The sequence below is a fragment of the Cottoperca gobio genome, chromosome 8 (assembly GCF_900634415.1).
Source record: "Cottoperca gobio chromosome 8, fCotGob3.1, whole genome shotgun sequence".
Lineage (NCBI taxonomy): Eukaryota > Metazoa > Chordata > Actinopteri > Perciformes > Bovichtidae > Cottoperca > Cottoperca gobio.
In genome coordinates this window covers 19,325,729-19,351,732 of record NC_041362.1, presented here as the reverse complement: position 1 = coordinate 19,351,732, position 26,004 = coordinate 19,325,729, and the positions used below count along the sequence as shown (strand labels likewise).

General features: G+C 40.8%; 1 protein-coding gene across 4 annotated transcripts in view; it reads left to right on the top strand.

Moving 5' to 3' along the window:
* LOC115012492 (serine/threonine-protein kinase BRSK2-like) overlaps positions 1-25,384 on the top strand; it is a 25,737-nt gene extending 353 nt beyond the window's left edge. Inside the window, exons 1-20 of one of the 4 annotated variants that reach the window (XM_029438131.1) lie at positions 1-404; positions 816-910; positions 4,346-4,431; positions 4,747-4,887; positions 5,887-6,003; positions 6,565-6,598; positions 6,734-6,802; positions 7,460-7,606; positions 11,036-11,067; positions 11,381-11,545; positions 12,903-13,000; positions 13,134-13,284; positions 13,455-13,515; positions 14,833-15,109; positions 16,226-16,274; positions 16,984-17,107; positions 17,225-17,326; positions 17,960-18,068; positions 19,700-19,789; positions 19,895-25,384. The exon at positions 1-404 is cut by the window's left edge and continues 353 nt beyond it. In XM_029438131.1, coding sequence (XP_029293991.1) covers positions 317-404; positions 816-910; positions 4,346-4,431; positions 4,747-4,887; positions 5,887-6,003; positions 6,565-6,598; positions 6,734-6,802; positions 7,460-7,606; positions 11,036-11,067; positions 11,381-11,545; positions 12,903-13,000; positions 13,134-13,284; positions 13,455-13,515; positions 14,833-15,109; positions 16,226-16,274; positions 16,984-17,107; positions 17,225-17,326; positions 17,960-18,068; positions 19,700-19,789; positions 19,895-20,118 — 2,259 coding nt within the window. In that variant the 5' untranslated portion in view covers positions 1-316 and the 3' untranslated portion in view covers positions 20,119-25,384. Of the gene's footprint in view, positions 405-815; positions 911-4,345; positions 4,432-4,746; positions 4,888-5,886; positions 6,004-6,564; positions 6,599-6,733; positions 6,803-7,459; positions 7,607-11,035; positions 11,068-11,380; positions 11,546-12,902; positions 13,001-13,133; positions 13,285-13,454; positions 13,516-14,508; positions 15,110-16,225; positions 16,275-16,983; positions 17,108-17,224; positions 17,327-17,959; positions 18,069-19,699; positions 19,790-19,885 lie in introns of all 4 variants that reach the window. The other 3 variants (XM_029438130.1, XM_029438129.1, XM_029438128.1) reach the window with 3 other exon arrangements.
* Positions 25,385-26,004: the final 620 nt, after the last annotated feature.

The window sequence follows — 26,004 nt, the reverse complement described above, 5'->3', positions numbered from 1 at the left end:
TTCTTTCTCATCTTTTCTACCTTCCCTCTGAATGATGCTGCAGCAGTGAAAGAGACGCAAACCGAGTCTGGGAAATACTTTATTGTAGGCCTTACAGAGTGGAAACTGGGCCGGTTCTAACTCCCAGTACGGACCTGGCCGCATGACAAACAAGTACATGGGAGTAGCCTGCAGGGCCCGGCTTTAGATCACGACCAGTCCTCCGCACCTCTCCGTACAGCCGCTTGGGATGTGCGTTACGGCATTACGCACGGAGCAGGAGCGACCGCTATCTTGATCTGCCTTATATCAGGAATAGAATTTCACCTCGGGAAGGATGAGCAGCAAGGAGCTGACGGTGGGCCAGTCCAGCCAGTATGTGGGGCCTTACCGGCTGGAGAAGACCCTCGGGAAGGGACAGACAGGTAGGAACCTTCTAAAATTACCTCGAGTCTTGCAGAGAGGCGAGCAGGACGTCTGCAAGGGGCATCAGCTGAGTCAGAATCACTCTAACACATGATATTCAGAGCTCTTTAGTTTAATCCTTCTGTGCTTATCTCCCATGCTTTTATTCTGCTACATCCTTCTTAAAGGATCTCATAAAATTCCTTACAGGATATATATAAAAAAATATATATGTATGTATTTTAGTACATGCTTTTCATCCCAGCAAGCCTCTTAACAAATGTTACAATAAGTCTTTTGTGAGCTGGTCAATGTTTGTGACAATGTCAGTAAAGCTATTTGAATTATTTATGACATCCCTCCCTTCCTGTTTTCACGCTGCATGATGATTTGTGATATTCAAACAGTTTCTCCCTCTCTGTGTCTCTCAGGACTGGTGAAGTTGGGTGTCCACTGTATCACAGGACAGAAGGTGGCCATAAAGATTGTCAACAGAGAGAAACTCTCCGAATCAGTTCTAATGAAGGTTAGCTTCTTATAATTGACCTCATCTCCTCATCCATCTGTCTATCTGTCTACGAGCTGTGTTTATTAATTATTTATTTCTGGATTATTTGATATGGACAGATACATAGACTAACTGAAAACAGCTATCTCATGCAAGTGCTAGTTTGCAACAACTGTCCCTAGAAGGGCTTTTATAGGGGATTAGAACAGTGAGGTAAAAGGAAGGTAAAGTACATGTTGAAAATATTACATTTAAAACATGACTACAGGTTTTTTTTACTGAATTAACCACTCTCTTAAAAATGGTGAAGTTTGCAGCACATTTCAAGTGACCAGATAGCAAGTTCCAGGACTTTGTTCCTTTGACAGAATAAGATGCACTTAAAGCTGCTCTGGAGGATCTGCTGCAGCTCTGTAACCTCTTCATATATTTGCAGAAAGGCTGAGGAGCAATTCAATTTAAACATTTAAACACAAGTTTTACATAATGAAAATCCATAAAGTTAGCAAAACTATAATCTTATATAATCGTACCTTAATAAGATTTTCAATGTATGATTGTAAAGACACTATTAAATACAGACAGGTTGATCTGGAACCAGGCAGCCAAACCATAGGACACATGTGAGAATATCATTTCATTTAGAAACAGCACGGACACAGACGGATGTCAAGTCATTTCTTTTCATCCTAACAGCTAAGGTTGGACATAATCGAGGCTACCTGTAGTCTATCTGCTGTGTTGAGAATCACCATGACCGTCATTAGGGTGACTACAAAGCTCAAATCATGTCAGTTTGCACTTTCCAGCCGCAGAAATAGCAACAGAAATGGAGTCTTTATTTTAGTCCAGAAAAGCCCGTCTGCAACTTGGAGCTGCCGAGTGTGTGGGCACTGCTTCTATATACCGAACAATAGAGATGATTTCATTCTACTAATTAAGCCCTCTGATGAAAGCTACTGCAGCTGAAGCACACCGCACTGAAATAAAACATTGAAATAGTTCTTTACATGTCGGGGTTTCGAATGTGGCTGATTACTTGCCGCTTGGTGCAGTTTCTCTTTTCAAAATACAGAAGGCTGCAGCAGGAAAGCTTTGTGCACAAGGAAGTGCATTGTCATATGTTTTAGTGCAGCTACATACAAATATCTCAGTATCTCAACAACACTGATTTTGAATAGAATCTAGTGAAATGTGTGTGTTTTCGACACACACATTTCACTTTGTGACATGAGGTAGTTTACACTGCACTGCATTGCATGTGTGAAAGGGGAGAAGCACAAAATGACTGCGAAGAGACACATACAGACAAATAAATAACTGCAAAATGACCAAAACGTCTTTGTCCAGAAGCCCATTGTCTCATAACGAACGTCCTCGGGAAATGCCACTGGTTCTCAGTCACCTGGTTTATACGGTACTGCTCAGTTGTATTGCTTTGGAAAGTTGCCCATTGCCTACTCTGTGTGTTAACTGCCAGTAACCGCATTACTGTTGCTGTTCGGAAGGTTGCTGTTGACACTGCATATATAGCTATACCTGCTCTCGGGCTACAACACCACACAGAAGCTGTGTTTCTGTCCGCTGAAGCCCACTTTTCATCCTCTGATATACACTCACTGTGCACTTTATCAGGTACAGTCTAATGCAATCCAAATGTGCTGCCTTAAAGTCTACTTTTATGAATGCCTATAATGTTGTTGTTCTTTTAGTCATAGAGGCGGTAATTCAATTATATGTTTATTATTGAGGTCATCGTTAGTGGTGGTGTTGAACTGGACTGCATTATACTAAGAGGTGCTTCTAATCCACCCCCCCCCCCCCTCCCATCTCCTGTGTGTAAATACTGAGGACAAAACATTAGGACCTCCTCCCAGAGCTGAACATTTGTAAAGATAGATGTCATGGCAGGGCTGTTGTAATGGATTGCATTGGATTGTACAGGTGTACTTAATAAAGTGGCCACAAAATGTATTTAAAAGCAGATCACACGCTATTTCTTTTTAATCAGATAAAACAGAGTATCTTGCACACATGTGTACTCTGGATTTGGTGAAAAGCTGGCAATGGACCAAATATGAATTTAAATCGATATCATTTGGCCCAATGAAGGGATTCATAAACACATTTAGGTATGTTTCAGAGTCCTTAAAACCCAATGACTTTACCATGAATTTACCGTCCAATTATCAATCTCCACATATGGAGAGCAAGTTGATATCATCCCTCATTCTGTGCCATGTGTGAGACTGTTTAGTAGGTCATGCCATAGACAGCTGCCGGTGCTGGATACACATACCACACTACTACAACAAGTAAAAGAAACCTGAATCATTTTAAAGGATAGGTTTAGATCTGTCTCAACAGACCTCACGATCTTCACATACCCTTATGTAGGTTATGTAGTTCCTCCTCTACATGCTAAGCGTGAAGAGAACTCATCCCCACTATTAAAGATGGGGGATTAAATCCACAGTGCTTGTCCATGCAAAGAGGCGTTCTAAAGAAACAAAAGCTTTTGTTGATTTGTCTTTAGGCAGCACAACAAGCTGCAAACACAACAATGTCATCTTTTAAAGTTGATATGGCTGAGCAAATGAGCAACTTAGCTTATTTCAGCTAACCGTTGCTATATAACGTCAGCATTCATTTGAGAATGTGAGTCCAATATTTACTGTCTTTTGGATCTGTCTTGGTTTCCACCAGGAGGAAACATATCTGTCTCTGCTCTCTGCTGCTGAGCAGGTAGTGTGTACTGGGGTTTAGAGCTTTTTCTGCAAAAAAAAACAAAACAGCTGACTGGTGCTGCAGATATGAGGAGCGAGTGAACCAAATCAGTAAAGTTACGCGCCGTACAACCAAAACAATGAACTGAAAGATGTTAAACTTGCTGTGAAGCTGAGGGGGGCTGCAGAGTTGGTGATAATTCTCTTTAGGTTTGTAACAGTCAGTGACCCCTTTTGCATTTGACATATTTATTTGGTTCACTGTTCATTGTTCATGTGGGGATATTGATTGATCTTTAAGTCTTAGTATGTTTGGAGTTGATAGGTCTGAGCTAGCTTACTGTACAGGCCTGCAAGCTTTGACAAGGAACATTGACAATGGGTCATTCAGAATTTCTAAATATCATTCTTCCTCCCTTTCTGTCCATTGATCCTTATACCTTTAAAAACACACTTCGTAGTAAATAACTGTTTACTTATTCTGCCCCCACCCTTTCTACAGCTGTAACTCCTTCAACTTTAATTGAACGCAAAATAATCCGACACTTACATTTGCTGTCTCCCTCTGCTCCACACACATCTGCCTGTACCTGCCTACTCCCTTATTTACCTTCCTCTTCCTTCCGACATTTCAACCTCCATCATTTTTAACCTCGCTCCTCCTCTTTGCTCTCTCTCTCTCTCTCTTAACCTTTCTCCACATCTCTCCCTCCCTCTGTCTGTTCAGGTGGAGAGAGAAATAGCTATTCTTAAACTAATAGAGCACCCTCACGTTCTGAAGCTGCATGATGTCTATGAGAATAACAAATACCTGTGAGTATTGCTTTATCTTTCTCCTTTCCGCTGACTTTTTTTAATCTTCCCTCTGGATCTCTGCCAGAGCAGAAACAACCTTGAATCTGAAAGGGAAAATAGGTTCTGTAAGACAAAACTTAGATAAGTAACCACATGACATGCATGATTTAGAGGTGTTTGAATTTGTATGTATGGAAGAAGCATCCATGACTCGTGCGCAGGAAGTTTGATGGAAGGTTTTTTAATTTTCTTGACATGTTTCTGTTACCAAAGATCCCTCTCTTTCCTCACCTGTTTTCATCTTTCTGACCTATCTGCCCTCCTGTCTCCCAGGTATCTAGTTTTAGAGCATGTGTCCGGCGGAGAGTTATTTGACTACCTGGTGAAGAAGGGCAGGCTGACCCCCAAAGAGGCCAGGAAGTTCTTCAGACAAATCATCTCCGCCCTTGACTTCTGCCACAGTCACTCCATATGGTCTGTGAGAGGCTATTGACCTTAAACGTCTGCCCTTCTTGTTGTTCCATTTCCAGTTTTGTCTCTAAACTTGTCACAACACTGTTGTGTCACAGTGGTCACTTGGTGTTTCTCCTTTCCTTAAAATGAGGCAAACATTTTTAACCCCTGCCAGTCGATTTTCTGCAATGATTAACTTCAATCCAAACTTTATCTTAACCCCAACCAGCTATCTCTGAGTGCCCTAACCAACTCTCTCTCTCTCTCTCTCTCTCTCTCTCTCTGTCTCTCTCTCTCTCTCTCTCTCTCTCTCTCTCTCTCTCTCTCTCTCCTTTTTCAACTGTCCAAACAAATGCAAAAAGAAAATACATAAAACAAAAAATGTAAAGGTGTATGACGACAAGAGCGACAATTGCCCCTAATACACAGTTGTAACGGTGGGCCACAGTCTACTATAAATTATAACTATAAAGTTGCTTCCACATTTATGACCTGACACTACACATTCTCTACTTTGTGTTGCAGCAGGAGATTAATGTTTCCATGGTGAACAAATGCAACAATGTTCTTCTTTCCTCCCTTTGCTGGCACATTGCTGTGTTTCTTGCGCATTAGCAATATTAGTAGTTCAGGGGAATATGTGAAACCAATTGCAGAACTGTGTATCACATCATTAAAGTGCACAAGCGAGACAAACAAAATAGGGAGAGAGTCATAAAAACTGAACCTCAAGCAGTAGAAACATATGAGAACAAGCATTCCCTTAAACACATGTTTGGTTTATTCAAGCTACCGGTAATTGTAGTTCCTGAAAAGCAGATAACTGTTCTATCAGAGTCTCGACTGACAACTGCGTTGCAGATCACTGAGCTTTAATAAACAGTTGACCTCCATTTCTGTTTAAATGTTTACACGTTATGTGGAAGTCAGCCAAGTGTACGAAATAAGGTTAGCTTTAGTTGCTGTTATTGGTCTGGAGAAAGTCTTTCATTAAGCGTGCGAGTGTGTGTGTGTGTCCAGTCACAGAGACCTGAAGCCAGAGAATCTTCTCCTGGATGAGAAGAATAACATCAGGATAGCAGACTTTGGCATGGCCTCGCTACAAGTCGGGGACAGTCTGTTGGAAACCAGTTGTGGGTGAGTGCTGGGTTAGATGGGTTAAGATTAGATTAACCCATATGTGCGACTTATTAATGCTCTTTGGTCATCTGCCTGTTTAAATCAATGTATCCTCATACAACAGTTTGTATGATATCTTCAGAGAGTTATTTATTATTTTTTTGTGCATTCTACTGCGAATATGCAGCAACATGTGAGCGATCAGTGAGCCCCCGCAGTCCCCAGTTTAGGCAAAACAAACTAGGGAAAGATCGTGGTTTGGGTTAAAAAAAAAAGAAGTATGTTTGTTACATGACTTTCGTAAAAGGCTTAGTTAGTTAAGTAACAAAAGTATATCAACATAAGTCAATGTTGACTTTTGGTTTCACATGGGACGGGAACAGCGGTCTCCTTCCTACGCAGACTTTGTCCCTCTTTATACTGCGTCACCTGACTTCCTTTTAGGCAGCCATGGATAAAAGAGCAGGTGTTCTCAGTTTTTGTACAGTCACTCGACTGTTTTCTCTTAAATCAGCACTTGTTTCCTTTATTGTTGCATCTAGTGAAATAATTTAATAATAGACTCTTCTCTCTCTGCAGGTCCCCACATTATGCCTGCCCAGAGGTCATAAGGGTAAGTTACATCCATCTAAGTGTGTGTGTGTGTGTGTGTGTGTGTGTGTGTGTGTGTGTGTGTGTGTGTGTGTGCGTGTGCGTGTGCGTGTGCGTGTGTGTCTAATGCCACCCTGTCCTTGTATTTGTGTTTCAGGGGGAGAAGTACGATGGTCGCAGAGCAGATGTTTGGAGTTGTGGAGTCATCCTCTTTGCTCTTCTTGTGGTAAGAAGATCCTTCTACTTCCAGTATTTAGTTGCTTCTTCTTTCTGCCCTTTGATCCCCAATATTCAAGTCATGTGGAACAATAATCAGTTTCATTCCCACAGTCTTCTCTCAGGCCAGACTGTCAGCCTATCAGTAATAAATCTTAAAGACACCCTCTGAAGATTCTGACAATTGACAAAAGTAGGACGCACAAGTGTGTGGGTGACGTGGGTTGACACGGCCGACGCCGGCATTACACTTTTACACACAATGACAGTTGGTGGCAGTAACCGGCCAAGAAATGCAGCAATGGGCTAGCAGAAAGCAGGAAGAAAACGACAAGGATGTAACATAACGAAGCCTGCAGGAACAAAACATAGCTGTATTTGTCTGAAAACTCCACAGGGTGCCTTTAAATGAGGGGTAAATGAATATAAGCTTACCAGCTGCTTGTGGTGGGAAAACTAATATTTTACAACATATTTGTGTATAACCCAAAATGTTGAATTGGCTGTGCTGAGTGTAACACTATTTTAGTTGACCGACAAAACAACCAACTACAGATGTTAAATGGTGTTAATGCATGAATGACTGATGATATTTAATTTCTCTCATTTCTATTTCTCATCCTATTTTATCTTCTTTCTGTCTCCATCTTCTCCCATCCCTTCCCAGGGTGCCTTGCCCTTTGACCATGATAACCTGCGGCAGCTTTTAGAGAAAGTGAAGAGCGGAGTATTCCACATGCCCCACTTTATACCTCCTGACTGTCAAGCTTTGCTTAAAGGAATGATAGAAGTCAACCCTGACAAGAGACTCACGGTGAGCAGGGAGGGACCATGGGGCCTAAACTTTATTAACTGCTAAAAACACTAGCGAGTTAATGCACTTTGAATCATATTGTAATGATATACATTTTTAACTACAGAAAATAAAAAATGCAATGATTGCCCAGCTGAAACATTTAGAGCAGGGGCTCTCTCTGGACGCACCATCATGAAACAAAGATGAGATGCACGAACAGGTCAAAACATTGCAGTGCACTGGTGACATATGGCATTTTGAGTCTATGATAATAGTGAGCAATGGCTAATATCAATCAAAATCCATGTCCACCATAAATCTTTAACATTTTAGCTGATGACAGTCAAAGAGTTGTGACATAGCAAGACTTAGACACTGTAAACATGACTAAGCAAGTCAAAGTACACGCTCATGTATTGTTCTTGGCGCATATCTCACAGAGAAGTACAGCCAGCCTTTCCATAGTTTTGGCACTGAAAAATATAATTGATAGTTTGCTAAACTGCTCCACTGCACAGTTATTGTCCAATTATAGCTAGCAACCGGCTGGCCTGCCTTGGATTTCTCCACATGTTGGAGCGGTGCATAAAGGGATATAAGAGCGATACTTGGTATTTCTAACTTTTTATACAGGTTGGAAATGTTTAACTTTTTCAAAACCAACATAGAAGCACAAGTGTTAGGAACAGATTAAACAGTGTGTTTCTGCTCAAACGTAAGCTACCAACGTTAGCATGTCCAGCTAACCAGCCGACTACTAACAGTAGTAATTGAGCGCTACTTCCAACACTTAGGAGCGTATCATTCATTTGTTTGTGGGATTGCAGGTTAAGTATAAAAAAAATTGCCCTTTGGCTGGAGTAGTTCTAAACTTAAGCAGCTCTGTCTTTTGTTATATTAGACTTGGAACATCTAGCTTCATGTAGGCTATGTAGCCTCCAAGTTCACCTGGAAGCAATACAAAGTCAGCCAGAGAGAGTGAGTGTGTTCAAAATGTGGCAGCTGTCTTTCCAGACGGCAAAGTGGTTGCTGTCTAGAAATGAGAAGCCTTTTGACTGCCTCCGTTTGAAATAAAGCACCCATTGTTTCAAAAATGTATAAACTTTTTGAGTGTTAAATCTGCCTCAGATATCATTCTGCATATGAGTGGAGAAGCAACAGCGTTAAAGAAAGGCAGGGCTTAGCAAATTGTTGCCACTTACAGTGCACCATGTCAGTTTCCCCGGCACATGAAGCATGAACCAGACACTTAGGAGGGAGAAAGGAAAGAAAAGGCCCAGCCCCAGGCTTTGCTTTAAGATGTGACAGAAATTGACCCTGACACGAGACCTTACAGAGGGAAGAGGAAGCAGGACAGAGCAGAGGAATGGGGCTTAGGTATTGCTTAAAGGCAGGAGTGAAGTCCTCAAAGGCAAGTTAGTGGTTTATTTAGACTCTTGGAAACTATGACGTAGGAAGGAACAGAGGCATAAATATATGTACGTATGTACAATATGACTGAATGGATAGATTAAGTGGCTTCATCAGTGGCTGTAAAGAAGGATGGAGGCACTGAGGGTGAAAGAGAAGAGGACTTCTCGTCCTTTTCATGTAAATGCCAGCTCCTGGATGCAAGGCTTAAAAAGAGACTGACATTTCAGAGCAGCGATAAAGGCGAGAGGGTGAGTGACTGAATAAATTAATGACTGAGTGAATGGACAGCTAGAAGAAATACCGCTGCACTACATGGCATGTGGAGTGGAAAGGAATTCATGCTTAAGAGGCAGAGAGATGGAGACAACTGTGATAATGTGGTTTGCAGAGACTGCTGACAGAGAGAGAGCCTGGTCAGTTAGTCATTCAGCTACAACACAGCAGATTTAATCAAAGCTGTGGCTTCGTCTGATGAGCTGTTGATTAATGGAGCCTGAAACCAGGTCAGACTGTCTCCCTCTCTCTGTTTCTGTCTGTCTGCGAGTTGCCTCCATAGAAGCCACCCACCATGCAAGGAAACAAATTTGAATCCAGTTCAAAAGTATCTGTAGCTAGCAAGCAGATCATTAGAAAACCTTCAATTTTAGCCTTTTTCATCATATTCATATCAGCTTTAGGAAACGGAAGTGTGTCCTCTGTGCTGCATACAGTCATTTATAAGCAAGTTAACAAATTCAAAGATCTCACTGCATGCAGCTGTTTGCTAGTTTCCTCTCCGCATACACCGTTCACAGCAGGCACACTTTTGACTTTTTACATGCTTGCAGAACTGCAGCTGCTCCATTCCTCCAACCCCAAGAGATACTGTGCAGGATTGATGCAATGGCTACTGTATGCTGTCATCATGCAGAGAGGGGACTTCTACAGAGTATATAATGTACTTGGGGATTTAGTTGTTGTTGGTTGTGCCAGTTGACACTTAAAAAGAGCTAAATCAAATTTCAGTTGACAACTTAAAGTAATTCACGTTCGGTTTCTAGTTTACAATTCTGAATTTTGAATAAGGTTTACAGTCCCAAAAAATGAAATGGTTGTTTCAAATTTGTTGCTGATGTAGGTGATATTCAGACTTGTTTTTTAGACCTGGCAGGCACAATCTGCATAGAAATGTGAGATATTCTGTTAATTAAACAACAAACCAAATGTTCATATGAGTTGGTTTCAGCATTACTGGTTAATTAAACACAGTGCTTACATTCACTACCATAAGTTGCAAATAGATAAGTTCAATGAAAGTGCTCTTTTAATGCGTTCATGCGCAACACTGGCTGTGATGTTGTACGTGAGCTAAATGCTAACATCAGCTTGCTAACATGCTCAAAAGGACAACACTAACAAGCTTATGTTGAGCATGTATACCATGTTCATCATCATATTTTAGCATGTTAGCGTGCTAACATTTGCTAATTAGCACTAAACACTACAGTACAACTGAGGCTGGTGAGAATATCATTAGTTCTGCAGGTTTGTTGATAAGCCAAGGTATTAGATGAACTTCATACCTGTTGATGGGGCCAGATGAAATGTAAAAGTATTACAATTCATCTTTAGACATAGGCCTAAATGTCTGCACTAAATTTCACAGCAAGCTATTCAATATTTGTTATTTTGTTATTATTATGTTTCAGTCTGGACCAAAGTAAGGGACAGACCATAGAGCTATTCCGCTAGCATGGCTGAAAACGGTCAAACAAAGAAAGTTCATAGTAACACACTGAGAGAGTAATTCCTGAAACGCATTAATTACTTTCTGACCATCAGTGCGCAGTAGAGCAGCTAAATTAGCATCATGAGTCTTGACTTCTCCATACGGGAGAATACTGGTTTAAGTCAGGAGTCTTACACAGAACCCAGTGTTCAGTTGGAGAACAGATGTATCGTTGATGTATAACTATAGGGTTAAATGTATGTAAAAATGGGAAAATATTTTTTGATCAATGCTGTAATATTGTCTTCTATTTGTGTTGCTTACAGCTAGAAGCAATACAGAAACACCCCTGGTACCAGTAAGTAGCACATGCATCTTTCTTTTTTACTTCCACTGCATTCTTCCACTTAAGCCGCATACCCCCCCCCCCCCCCCCCCCCTTGTTATATGTGTATATATATATATATATATATATATATATATATCCAGACTATTGGTGACATTATATTAATCATTGCATAAAAGCTCTAATGCTCCTGAGGGTGTTTTGTTTTGTAAATATTGGTGCTAATGTAACAAAGAACCTGTGTAATGTTGGAACTCACTGTCTATCTGTGTTTGCTGTAAACTGTAAATGTTTCTAACGTTTGTTTCTAACTACACACTATAAGGGGTGGTCGTAATGAGCCTTGCCCAGAGCAGCCGCCCCCCCGCCGTGTGTGTGTGAAGAGGATCTTGTCCTTAACAGACCTGGACCCTGATGTCCTGGAAAGCATGTACTCCTTAGGGTGCTTCAGAGACCGGGTCAAACTCACGCAGGACCTTACAAGTGAGGAGTGAGTAAATTAAACCCATCAAACATTTCCACTTTGAACAGATGGCAATACATCAATGTGCACCACTGTTGAGATGTATATGTTGGGATATATTTATCAAACAGTTTTATACATCTGCTTTATTTTTGCATAATATATTAAAAAAGACAAATGAAAGATTTCAAAACATGTGTCTCCACTGCACCTGTTGATCCCAAGGAATATGCAATCATTAAACAAATAGAACATATAATTCAAGTCTCACAGAGACTGCATGCATTCTGAAAACAAAATGTATAATTGAGTTTGGTCATTTAATTTCTCTGACACAATGTCTTTCTCTTTCCTTTTGCCTCATTGTCTTTTTTGTCTCATTGTGGCCAGTCAATTACTTACATCATTAATCTGCCTGGCATGGCAGGAACAAGAGCAACAATGTCAACAATGGCTCTTTTATCGCTCTCCACCCACCCGTTGTGTCCCTCTTCTCTGACAAACCGATGAGGTTTCTCACTCCTACAACAGCCGTAGCATAAGTGTTTAAGCCTCTTTCAGCTCATTGTTTTGTTTTTTAGGCCTGAAACTTAACTGCTTTGACCGAGTCTCACAGCTCTCATCATACCCTTTACCAGTCACAGTAGTAAAGAAATGTTGATGACTCATCCTGCACTCGGGGGCGTATAATTACTTTGCATCCAATAAAACGCATTTTAATACAGACACAAGCTTACGCATCAGCTCAATGGAAGAGCCCGCGTCTCTCCTTCACCAGCGGCACTGCTGGCTTCCGATCTTGGATCGTACATGTATGGCCTGACTTTAAAAACGGCTTCTTCGTGGTAATCTTCTTGATCCATGTCATCTCTGTCTGATTCGTTGGTAAAATAAGCTGGCGTAGGCGGTTCAGCACTAGGCTACTGTTAAATTGCAATCGACACTCGGACGAGTCCCTAACTAGCTTACTGTTTTTACAGGAACCACCTTAATATGTAGAATCAATTAGCACCCTGCTAGCAGTTTCATGGGAACTTTAACAATAATGTGGGCTAATTAGCTAGCTAATAAAGAAAAACTAAACTGTCAACAGAGCTGACTTTTTAATTCAAGCTTTAATTCACTTTAAATGACTTAAAACAATGTTTAGTGTGTCACATTCACTGTATTTAGAAAAAGTTTATCAAATATTACTTACAATATGGACCATCTCTTTGCCATTACAGCTTCGAGGATGGTGCCAGCCGTAGTTGTCGGGAGATTTGTGACCCTGACAAGCCTCTGTATTTTCCTGTATTTTCAGATTCTGTCAGCAAAAAGCTTTGTGTCTGTCTCCTCTCTTTCTGACTTTGGTTTCTGTGTCTCTCTGCATCTCGTTCTGCAGGGAGAACCAGGAGAAGATGATCTACTACCTCCTGTTGGACAGGAAGGAGCGATACCCCAGCTGTGAAGATGAGGATCTGCCAGCCAGAAATGACCTCGGTGAGAATACCTGCTCTTTAACATGTTGATGGTCTATCCAAGAACAACAAGACAATCGCTTGATTATTAAAGCAATGTTACTTTGTCCTCTGAAAATGTAAATTTTTTAAAAATAATATTTTTGTCTTACAAGACCCACCCAGGAAGCGTGTGGACTCCCCCATGCTGACGCGTCATGGCCGCTGTCGTCCAGAGAGGAAGAGTCTGGAGGTCCTCAGTGTCACAGATCAGGGGTCTCCCACCCCACCTCGCAGGGCCCTGGACACTAATGCGCACAGCCAGAGGTAAGAACCAGCACTGACATATCATGACATATTCTGAAGGTGTTAAAATCGCAATTACAAGTGGGAATAACATGCTCAATGACAAGCTCAACCTTAGGGCACATACAGAATATCTCTTAGATTGTTGAATTCACCTGATGACTCCCGTTGTTTGTTGTTGTCTTCAAAAGGTCTCGTTCTGTCAGTGGAGCCTCCACAGGTCTGTCCTCCAGTCCTCTCAGCAGTCCCAGGGTAAGAACTTCACTTTACTTGATTATACTCTCTTTAACTGGTGAATACAACTATTCATTGCCTCCGACCTAGCTGCCTTAGTATTCCTAATCATAGTGAAAAAGTCAGGGAATGAAGTTAGCACCTTCCACCTATATATAAATATTTCAGGTCACCTGGCGCCATGGCAGATTTTCCTTAAATTAAGAAATATTATTTTTCTAAAGGAATTAAGTTAAATATAGCCAGGGATTAAGGTTACATGATATATTTCATATTGCTACTGTCTGGTACCACTGATTCAGTGTTTATAAGTGTTCTGCATAGATTTCAGAAGTAGCAGACAAAAAAATCGAGAGGCTGGTAGAAATGATCAGTGACCTGCCAAAGTGGTAGATGAGTAAAAAACATAATTTTAGACCCTGCACAGACTTCAAAGCACATTTAAGGTGTTTAATACAACAACCTACACACTTACACTTTAATCAATCAGAAAGCAAAATTAATGTTAATGCAGTGTTGTGGACTGAAGATGTTTTAGATGTCAAATGTATCAGAAAGTTGCCGCATCAGTCCTATTGAACATACAGCATATATATAAAAAAAAACATATATATATATATATTAGCAACTTTAATATATAAATATCAGTTTTGGCCATCAAAAGCACAAAACCAAATTTCCTGTGATGCTGTTTTTTTTTTATAACTGTCACTGTCACTGCTAGCTATGCCTTTCCATCATACTGTCTCATACACATCCCCATTTCATGGACACGCCATGCTGCCTCATACAAAAATCTGTTTGTGCATGCTGACATGGACAAAAAGGGACTTAAACACACACAACTATACCCAAGAATAGAGTCAACCAAATCCATCTTCCCTTTGGTGCATATGATCGAGGCTTGTTGAAGAATAGTTACCATGAATCATAAGTCATGACCATTGCTTTCTCTCATCTGTCCATCCCTCTTTCCTTCCTTCTCTCCATCTCTCTCTGTCTGCCCATCAGAGCCCGGTCTTCACTTTCAGCCAATCAGAAGTCACTGCTTCTGCCAAAGACCCCAAACCAGGAAATGCCACCACCTGTCGGCCTACCCGCCCAGCACCTGACCCAAAAACACAGACCCTGCCCTCAAAGGGCCACACTGACCGGCCCCATCTCCACTCCATGAAGTCCCTCCCGCTCCAGACTCCACGCTCCCCTTCCCCATCCCCCTCTCCACTCCTCTCCCCCATCCCACGCTTCTTCAACTTCCCTTCTCCATCTGTGTTCAAGTCCAAGAACGTCCACTCGTCCTCTAACTCCTCTGCCACCCCTCCTCCTGTGTCGCAGGTCACGCCTCAGGGCTCACCGCTGCCCACCCCGCTGGGCACGCCTGTGCACCAAATCCAACACCCTTCCTCCACCACCCCTCCTTCCTCTTCCTCCTCGTCTTCTTCTTCCAGAGCGGACGGAGCTGGCGGGGCCTCGCTGTCGCTGACACCTCCCTCCAGCCCGGGCGGAAGTGGCAGTCTGGCTGCCTCGAGCTCCGCCCACTGGAGAACAAGACTCAACTCATTCAAAAACAACCTTCTGGGCTCGCCACGCTTCCATCGGCGCAAACTACAAGGTGAGTGAAGTTGAAGCGTTTAAAGGTACTAAAAATAATAATTAAATGTTATGTATTATTCACTTTGTATTTTGTATTACGTATATGTATACGTTTGCATATATGTGGGAAAGGATTTCAACCTAACTTAAAAACTGAGACCATCCCCGACTTTCTCGGTTGCTTATGACAGCCCGTGGACTGATTTCTATTTAAAGGACTTGTGATGTGATGTTTATGCATGCTCCAAAGCTTCTCTTCAGCTACCATACAGCACCAGCAGTGTGTAGCTAACTTAGCAAAATACTGTCTTGAGTGAATAATGTCAGCTAATTCATCTAGACTTTGATTTTAACCAACAATAAATGATTTAACGGTGCAAGGCAAAGGTGTATAACTAACGATTGCTTTGTGCTAGCTAAGAGCAATAAAAGGCAGACAACTAGCTAAATGTAACCTAAGCTAAGCTAAGATTAGCCAGCTAGCTGTAACTTAGCTACACGGAATGGATCTGGCGTTTGTTTCTTCTTGACATTAACTGATAAAGTCATTTGCAAACAGCAAGCTAGTTAGTATAATGGGCCAGTGTTCCAAATAAAATATAGGAACATTACATATAGTAACCTCATTCTTAATACGATATACAGTATGATTGTAATATAATATCACATAATGTATTTGGCCAATGCCCAAGATGCTCGCTTGCGCTTACGGAGTGTGAGCACGAGCAACAGGATGCTGACTGCAGTTCACTTAACGGCCACAAGTGTCATTAATAACAAGGATTTAAAAAAAGTTCCACACAGTACCTTTAAACAAACACAGTGATAATGATGGTGTGAATCCTCTCCACTGATGGATTGAGATAATGCATCCTAAATATGAGTTTTGCATCTGTAGGATGAAGTAACATGTTTCTCCACTTAATGTTTCTCCTCTGCATTCACATCAAATATAGAATCTATTATTACCAAGAAACCAGCCCGTGCCCCAGCCTGTAGCCTGAGGCTGTGTTGACTAGTGTCTGTGATAATCTGCAATTAGGACAATTAGATTAGGGCCTGTCAACAAGATTAATTACCCTTTTCCTTTTTTTCTCACTCTCTCCCTTCTCTCTTTCTGTTTTCCTTTTTTTAGTCCCCACATCAGAGGACATGTCCAGTTTGACTCCAGAGTCCAGTCCAGAGTAAGTCTCAGTTTGTCTTGTCTTTCTGAACTTCATATCTAAGTGCAATACAACATCTTAACAGTTTGTATCACAATCTCAAGGTCCATTGAGTAGTATTCACATGCTTTCTAGGACTACGGTTTCCAAAGTTGAGAAATAACTTTTAATTGTGACAACTGAAGCATAGGCTTCAGTGTTTTTTCACCTACCTCAGTACTTAAATCTTCATTTTGGGATAGCGTCTTAATTTATCGGCCTGTATGTGTTGTTGATTTAAAGGCTAACTTGCCTGTAGGAGGCAGTTCATGTTGTATTTCAGTATCAAAGAGTGTAACCCTATACAATACAATGTTGTCTATTCTCTTTATTAATGTAAAATAGTTAGTTCAGAAAAGTCCGCACTAGCTGATTGTTATTAACTTTTTCATTCATGCTTCATAATCACTGGAATTATTTAATTAAGATTTAACGTTCATTTGTTTATTTGTCAGGAGGCATTAGTTCTCTCATGCTGCTCTGATTTAATTGCATAACCAAAATGCTATGAATAATCAATTCTTTGACATGAATATCTCTGACTGAACACTATGTCAGTCATTATAGGCCAGTTAAAAATAACACATCCAACCCAAATTCATTTTGTACACTGCAGTTGTTAATGTATTCTCATAATGTGTGCATATTATGAATAGATGATGTCACATATCAAATATTTGTTTATTTGCAGACTGGCTAAGAAGTCGTGGTTCGGTAACTTCATCAGCCTGGAGAAAGAAGAGCAGATCTTTGTTATGATCCGAGACAAGCCACTCAGCTCCATCAAGGCTGACATCGTCCATGCCTTCCTCTCAGTGAGTACGAGCGAGCTTAGAAAAGCCTTGACAGCTTCCAGCGTTACTATTTAATACCATTTGTGGTGTTAAAGGCAAAGTTTCACTGAGCGTCACCCTTTTCTTTTGCCTCTCCAGATCCCATCCCTCAGCCACAGTGTGGTGTCTCAGAACAGTTTCCGGGCAGAGTACAAGTCCTCCGGCGGCCCCTCTGTCTTCCAGAAGCCTGTCAAGTTCCAAGTATTACCACTTTTCTTTTTTACCTCTCTGGCACTGAAACCCAACACTCTTAACTCAATCTTTACAAATGCACGTTAGCTGGCCATGCAACATTCAAACCCACTGAAGTTTATCTAATCAAATTGTAGTCACATGTGAAAGCTCCTGTGTTAAATGGTTCAATGTAAGCATCATATACTTAAAGATTAAATGACGCAGATACAAAATTAACATGTGATATTGGCATGCAATGTAAAACTTCAACCTGTATGTTTGATGTGTCAAGCTTGTACATATATTACAACAAATATACATCCATATAGTCAATGACATTTGACTTGATATTGCATGCTTTTTTGTTCTGCTTTGAATTTACAGATATATACTGAAGGTTAAGAACTGACTACATTACATTCATTTTACAGCGTTATCCTTAAAGGAGCAGTGTGTAGGATTTGAAAACGCCCATCTTTGGTGCCCCCAGGTGGTAGTATTAAAACCCAACAGATCCAACCCAGGGACACTGAGAAGAAAGGACTGAAAGAACTAATAATAATCACATAGAGGCTCTAACGTGAAAATCTACAATCTTTCTTTCTTTCTCTGTGTGTGAGCATCATGAACTCATGGATGCATGGTCCTTTTCACCTGTAGGTGGACATCGCTTTCTCCGAGGGAGAGAGGGAGCGAGAGAGGGATCGAGCGGAGAGGGAAGGAAAACGAGAGATGGGCATCTACAGCGTCACCTTCACTCTAATAACAGGTAGGAGGACGTGTTTATGGGGAAGATATGTGCTGTAAGTATATGGATGTGATGGGGGAGACTTCATGTTCATCTAATAGATATCTCCACAAAAAAGTTTATTACTTACATTAGGACAATCATTTTTGTTATTACAAAATTACAATACAAAATACAATATTATGTTTAAATATGCAAATTAATCATTATCTGATTAAATATGTGCTAATTTGCATACATTTAAAAAAATAATTAAATGTGAACATTGGATAAAGCCAGGTACAAAATAATTGTTTCATTCATATATGGATGTCATATCAATCATAAAAAAACAAACAATGTGTGTAAGTGCTACTGAGTCTGAGTATTGTAAAATTCCATACATTTTGCAAGATACTACAGGTGAAAAGGCTAAAGGAAATGTAGCTAATAGAGAGCACCATGAAACTTCCACAGTTGATTACTTACTTTAAGATAGACAGACAGACAGAATCCCCCGGCCATCACTGAGAGGAGTTGTACAGTCTTATGGACAGGGGGACAAAAGCGTTCTTGAGCCTGTCTGTGGAGCAGGACAGGGACAGCAGTCTGCCGCTGAATAGAGAAAATTCGGTAGATGTATAAGATGTCTTCTTGGCCTAAGGAGACACACACTTAGATAAGAGATATAAATTGTGACAGTTTAGATGAAATTGTAAGAACATTTAGTACATGTATTATTGGCTATGATTATATGAAAAAAGGACATGCAGGTTAGGTGAATCGGGAACTTGCCTGTGTAAATGTATAGTAGTTATTTTTCTGTATGTATTAGCTCAAGCCCCCTGCTCACTTGCACAGGAGGAGTGGGTATCCGTTTTATTCCTAGTCCCAAAATACTTTGCGTCAATTATGGGCGCGGTTTCTTGTTATTCCAGTGAGAAAGCACTTAATCCCTGAGAAATGGTGATAACATGTCATTGTTGTGTTCACAGCTTGTTTACGCTGCCTCCTAGTGGCCAAAGAAAACAGTTATTGAAGGTTTAAAAAGATCCTGGAATATATATTGAATATGAGGCTAAAAGTATGGTCTTCAAATTCATTCTCATTTTAGTTTAGCATTTATTTTCAATTAGTATTTTTCAGGCTGAATGTCTGTTTCTGTGTTTCAATTTAGAGTTTCTTTATTTTGTTATTCTTTATTTTGGGACGGCAGTTTGAATTACAAAACATACTAAATCAGTTTTATTTCCTCTGCCGCCCACAGATTTTTCTTTTTAATTTAGGAACTTTGTACATTTTTTGGGGAGGTTAAGTTGTGCATACAAGAGCAATGAAGATGTCAGGGGGAAACTTGAGAGAAAACAGAATAGAAATCAATGAGGTTTGCCCGGAGGGACCTCACATATTTGACCCACATGGTTCAGAATTTGACACCTTTTTTTGAAGACAAAGAGAAAAAGTAATTTTTTCCATAACATAAAAAATAATTTACTATGTATCTATTGTGTGCGCTTTATTACGAGCGAAAATCAAATCATCAGGACGTCTTGCCTGAAAATCAACATCTCCTTTAATTTGGAGTTTCATTTTTCACAGTTTTAGACACAAAACGAATGCTCTCTCAGCCAGAGCAACCTGAAATGAGTTACAAGTTGATCCTCTCCTTGCAGGTCCCAGTCGCAGATTCAAGAGGGTGGTGGAAACAATTCAGGCTCAGCTCCTGAGTACTCATGATCAGCCTTCTGTGCAGGCACTGGCTGGTAAGTAGCACACACACTATACACACACTCACACACAATACACGCACAGGAGTTTAGTTGTTTGTTTCACGTCTTCTTTCCCCTATTTTACCTCTGGCCCCTCAGATGAGAAGAACGGTCAGCTTTCCCGCCAGCCCAGCACTCCTTCGCGTCAGAACTCCCGACGTTCGGAAAGCGGATCGGAGCGGGAGCGGGGAGAGAAGGAGCGTGCGGCAGACGGGGGGAGCGGAAGCGGGAGCAGCAGCGGGACCGCCTTACAAAGGCGAGGGTCGGGGAAAGACAAGACCAGACTCCTCTCGTCGTCCAACGGGACGCAGTCTCATCCCTAAAAAGAATGTTGTGGAAGAGAGGCGAGGGTCATCCGCCGGGCCTTTTTCTCTTCCTTCCCTCAATCCTTCCCACATTCTTTCCTTCCCTATTTCCTTACTTCCTGCCTTGCTTCATACCATTATTCCAAAGCAATGGGATGGATGAGGGGGAAGTTTTTCCTTGAAGCTGATCTAGTGATATTCGGAGTAATCCCCACAAATGGCTGTTTTTAGCAGAAATGTATACATGTGGGGGTGGCGGAGGCAGGTTGTGCTGATCTTTAATCAGCCTTCAAGGGCAGCTTCGCCCCGGAGGGACGAGCCCTAAGACGGGATGTCCAAAAAGTCCCATTTTACCAGAGAAATACAGGAAAGGTTCACAGCCAGGGAAACTCTACTTCACCCACTCTGATGAATCAAGAAAGCACATGATCTCCCACCGACTAATCACATGCAACACGTGGTTCAAATCCAACAGGAAACCTCCATCAATGAGTCAAGTCTTTTTTTTTATATAGTTTTCTGACCAGCCAGCTGTCACCTGGATCATCAAGTCTCCTCAACACCACCTGACCTAACATGTGGAGTCACATGACAGGAAACCCGCTCTTCTCCTCACTTTCTTATTGAAGACAAACGTGTGTTCTCAAGCAAAGCAACAAAATGAGGATGTCTGTTGAGAAAGAATTACAGGAATAGACTTGATTGTTAAAGTGGATTTTATCAATAGATAATTTGTTAACTTAATGGTGTACTTTAACAATCAAGGAGTCTGAGAGCAGAGAAAGAAATGACGGAGAATGGATCTGACGTGGGCTACGTAATGTAGCCCTTCAGCTAGCTGAATATTGAAATAAGACAGACAACACAACTTTTCTTTGAGTGTTTGAGAAGCATACATTCCCACAATTATTTCTGAATTACACTGATAAAGCTATGATACCGTGTTGCCTTTAATGGAGGAGAAAAAGTGGATAGCTAGTTAGATTTAGAGGACACTAGTCATACCACAGTTAGAATGTCTCACAAGTGAAAACTCCCACTGGAGGAGAGCGAGATGAATAGATAGAGGGAGACTAAACAGAGGATAGCTAGCAACAGGTATCCATTTGGTAGCAAAGGAAGGAAAAACTAGCAGCAAAAAGCAAACTTAGCGATGGCAGTGAAAGCCAGTTCTGTTAGGTGAGTCTTTATCAATGCAACATTCATATGCCACATGTACATTGCTTTTCTTCTCCTGTACATTCTGGCTTTTAAGCAATCTCAAGTGCAACTCCACTGTAAAAGATATGGGACAAAGTCCACAGTGCATTCTAATGTTAGCCAAAGCTAATAAGTTAGCTTGTGAAACCCCTCCCCCGAACAGCAGCTGTCCAATCATGGCTTCGCAACCGTAACTAGGCAACGTTGGATTTCTCAACATGTTAAAGTGGTGTGTGTAAATGTTTTCTCTACCTTAGCTCAATAAAATGTATAAGCTATAGCTATCAAACAAATATTTAAGACCCCATTAAAGGTTCTCATTTTGATATGAGTCAGTTTGAGTGAGTTCTCTACCAAGTCATGGAGCTACCATTAGCTTAATTAGCTAGCTAGTTACAGCTGAAGAAATCAAATTGACAAAGGAGAGTTGTCATTTCAGCTGGCAAAATTAACAGTCGTAAACCAGAAAATAATAATCCCCTTTTGTCTACTTCTATCTGAAATTACGGACCGATTGTGTCAAAAATTGCCATTCTCTCGTATTCAGATGGCCCAAAGATAGCCTTGTAGTCACACAATTTAAATAGGCTAATTTAGCTACTTGTGCTCTGTTACATACTTAAATAGTTTTTTAACAAATGAAGCAAGATACAAAAAACTGTTTAGGCCTATAGCTGCTTTTTAAATTTGCTAAAATATTAGCATTTCTATAGTTCTTTTTAGCAACTTGGAGGTATCGTCACTGGATACGCTGACTCAAAATGGCTGACGTGTAATTGTTTTTTACGACTGTTGCTTGTGATTACAGTCTGAATTATATGATGTAAATGTGGTACAAGCCTTCATACGACTTCATACCCATTTGATTTGGCTAACTCACAATGCTAAATCCTCATATTAGCATCAGCCAAACTTTAGAATGCTTTTTTGTACTGGGGATTTTGTCTCATGGTGGAGTCACAAGGGACCACGTCACAACCACCAGTATGGAGAGGATGAATTATTACAGTGACCAATAACTCTTTCAATGTACATATGGGCATGTGAATATTGTATAAAGGACTTGAAAAAATTCAAAACCTATCCTTTAGCTGAGGCGAGAATTCAAGTCCATGTAGTTGAAGATGATGGAAAAGTGGAATTAGAATAAAGAGGCTGGTCAAACAGGACAAGCAAGCTTTTTAGACCCACCATTAGGCAACCGAAACCCTTCCTATGTTCCTTTTTGTTTGACGATAGATGCAAAAGGACGCAGGGCGACGCCAAAGCCCCAACTAAAGCCTCAGCCGTCTCTGCCTCTCTGAAAAGAGAGATAGAGGGAGGACAGAGAGACAAACAAATGATGTACTTTTCACAAGAGAGAAAAGAAATAGCAAGAACTCTAGTGTGTCTGTTATCATGAAAACACTGCACACATACTGCCTGGAGGGGGGGAGAGGAAACATGAAGCCACACATAAAGAATGAAATGTATCTTGTTTTATTTTTGACTTTCCACACCTTGTTTTTCTACTCTGCTCCTGTCTTTCTGTGTATGTGTTTTTTTTTTTAATGTTTCTGTGTTTGCCACCAGCAAAATAGAGGGCGGCGCCAACAATGTGAATGTCAAAACTCTTTTGAAATAATGTTAACATTTCTTTGTTCTATATATTTATTGAAAGTGTATTTATTCATCTATTTATTTATTTGCCATGTATTTGTTGAAAGTGTGATTTTTTTTCTTTTTATGAATGGAAAAGCGGTTGAGACAGGGAAATGTCACTTTCGAGATGCTGCAGAGCAAACCAGCTTTCCCTGAGAAAAAACGACTTTTTCTTTAACATTATGAAAATCGATGCTGCAAAAATACCTTCCATCTTTACATTTTTACCTGTTGAGTTGTTGTTTTGTTCATTTTGCACTATCGTGTTCACATTTTACGCACACACAGTGAGAGAAAAGCTTCATGTGGAGGACAAAATGCTCTTACCACCGGAAATGTATTCACTCCTTCATCTGTTCAGTTCATTTTGTTCAGTCACTCCTAAGGCGAAAAAGAGCAGGATGCTAAGCTGCTGAATATGTTACATGATTAGTGGATGGAAACAAGCATTCATTCGCACTTTCTTTTGCCGATTTTTGCTTAATTTGGTTAAAATTTGCGATACATTTGGACCTGGCCAATGCCGGTGAGTCATGGGTCCACCACTTTGATGTAGACTGAGATATCTCAATTCATGATCACCAGAGGATGAACCCTCCTGACTTTGTGGATCCTCTGACTTGTCATCTGGCAAAATCAAAAGTCAAATATGTCCAATATTTTTGGTTTATGATGAATACCTTCAAAACTGACATTCCCATCAGCCTCAGCTGTGCTTTGTGTTCAAAGCTAACTAGCCAGTGTTAAGATGCTAACAAGTTAAACTAAGAAGGTGAACATGGCAAACATGATACCCACTAAACATCTGTTAGCATTTAGCTCAAAGCACCGCTGTGCCTAAGTACAGCCTCACACAGCTAGCATGGCTGCAGACTGTTAGTATCTCAGAATGCGAGGTAATTCATTAACAGGGACTGCTAACACAAATGCATTTTCTTGTCATAGTCATTCCCTGTGAGACACTGTGTTTATTTGTGCCAACCAACACTCCATTCCTGATTGACTTTCAATAGTCTCTTTACACTCTGCACACTTAACTGAAACTGCTGAACAAGAATGGAAAAAACTATCCTTTTAAGTTTGAAAGACCAGTTTCTGTACTTTGATTGTCTTTCACAAATCATTGGAGCGACTGGAAAATGTGGTTAGCAATTGTAATTCGACATCCAACAATCTGTTTACACACATTACCCACACTTTAACATCCAAATGCAAACTGACCTTTTTCACAATTTCTTATCTCACAAATGGATCATAGTCACAGGGGAGGTTTTGGCATGTTTTCGGAATCATTTTAGAAAGTTTTGGGGAAACTATTGGCTTGGTGGACATAATCAAGCAAGATTTTCCATCTGTGCTGGTTTCCCCCCTCTCATGTAATCAGAGGCGTTCTCTTCCCTTCCAGGGGCTCAAAGTAGGATAGAGTCCGGCTGTGAGGCCACACACATCTGTAAGGTCAGGGAGGTTTAAAGTTACACACATATGTGAAAGAGAGTTATGTCAAAGTCTATTTCTTTTTTTAAACACAAGGTCAGAGTCAAGTTCACCTTACATCCACTTTTAGGAAAAACAAAGCTAGCTAGAGGATATACCGGTATATGGGAAGAGGAAAGAAAAAACATTTCTCAAGACTTTTTGCTCTACTTTGAGCAAATTTTGCATCAAAATCTATTCAAAGACACAACGGGACCCATGGCACATTGTGGTTGAGAGACTTCCCCGCTCGCAAAACTCTCCTATTGAAAGAAATCTCACCCCTCCCTCATTCCCCCTTTATCCCCCCTCCCCCCCATCCACCGATTCACTTTACATTTTCTACATCCCCCCATACCTCCTCTTTGTATCTCTTGAATCCTCCTCCACGCCCATTCATGTCCCCACTGCACATATCTCACCCGCTTATATAATCATCCCTTCCCCTTGTATACGTTTTATACACTGTATACTTCAACGCAGACGCTGTATACATTTGTATACACTGTATTCCTGTCTCTGTCTCCATTGTATGCCATCCATATCTATGTAGCGTTCACTATCTTTTATCGACACTGTAGTCACCGTACGACTCTTCCTCTCATCATTATTGCTCATTCTTCTTCTGCAGTTAGAATTGTACGACTATAATCTCTTGTCTCCCGCCCATATTGCCCCTCCACCCCTGCCCCGCCACACCCCACCCATATAAACACCCCCCCCCCCAACCCCCATCTTGTGAACCTCCACTCCACACCGTAGAAGGAGAAACTTGTGACGTCAGAAAAAAAATTGAGGGAGGTGTGTGGGGGAGGGTGGGTCGAGAAAACAGCTAACACGATTAATGATGACGACAACGACGAAGAGAAATGTCTGTAGTATAATTACAAAAAAGGAAAAGTGCACTATTATGACAATGATTATTATTGCCTGTGAGAAATACTGACCAATAAACAACAACAGAAATATATGCAGTTGTTTGTGTTCAGTTTCATTGTAAACTCAGAAAAATATTCTGTACGTATCCTTACCTGGAATGTTGGCAAAATTAGTATTATAGTTTTCGGTTCATAGAAAGACTTCAGGGGCAGAGCTGTAGCTACCACTGAGGACACTTCGGCCACGTCCTCGGTATGTTTCTGGAGCATTTAGTGTTTAGGTAGTTACATTGCACATTGTGTATTTAAAAGGTGATTCTGGCATTACTTAGACTCTATATATTTAAATAGTTCAACATTTTGAGAAATAAGTTTCCTTGGTAAGAGTCTGTAGAGTAAATATGAATCTACCGCTAGCAGCTGGTTAGCTAAGCTTAGCACAATAAAAACTGGAAACAGGAAACAGCTGGCCTGGCCTGGATTTGGTGGGAAAGGTTACAATCCGCATTCATTCTTGGGACAAATGACTCTGTAGTAGTCCCGGGTATTAATCGGCACCAGTTCCGATCGGCAGTGATGGAAATGAGACACCCAGGTCACATTTACGCCCCTTTTTTGGTGTGATACTATGTGACACATGTTGAAGTGAATATACAGTATATTAAATTAAATCAACAGGGAATTGGACAAATATCATAATTTATAAATGTAC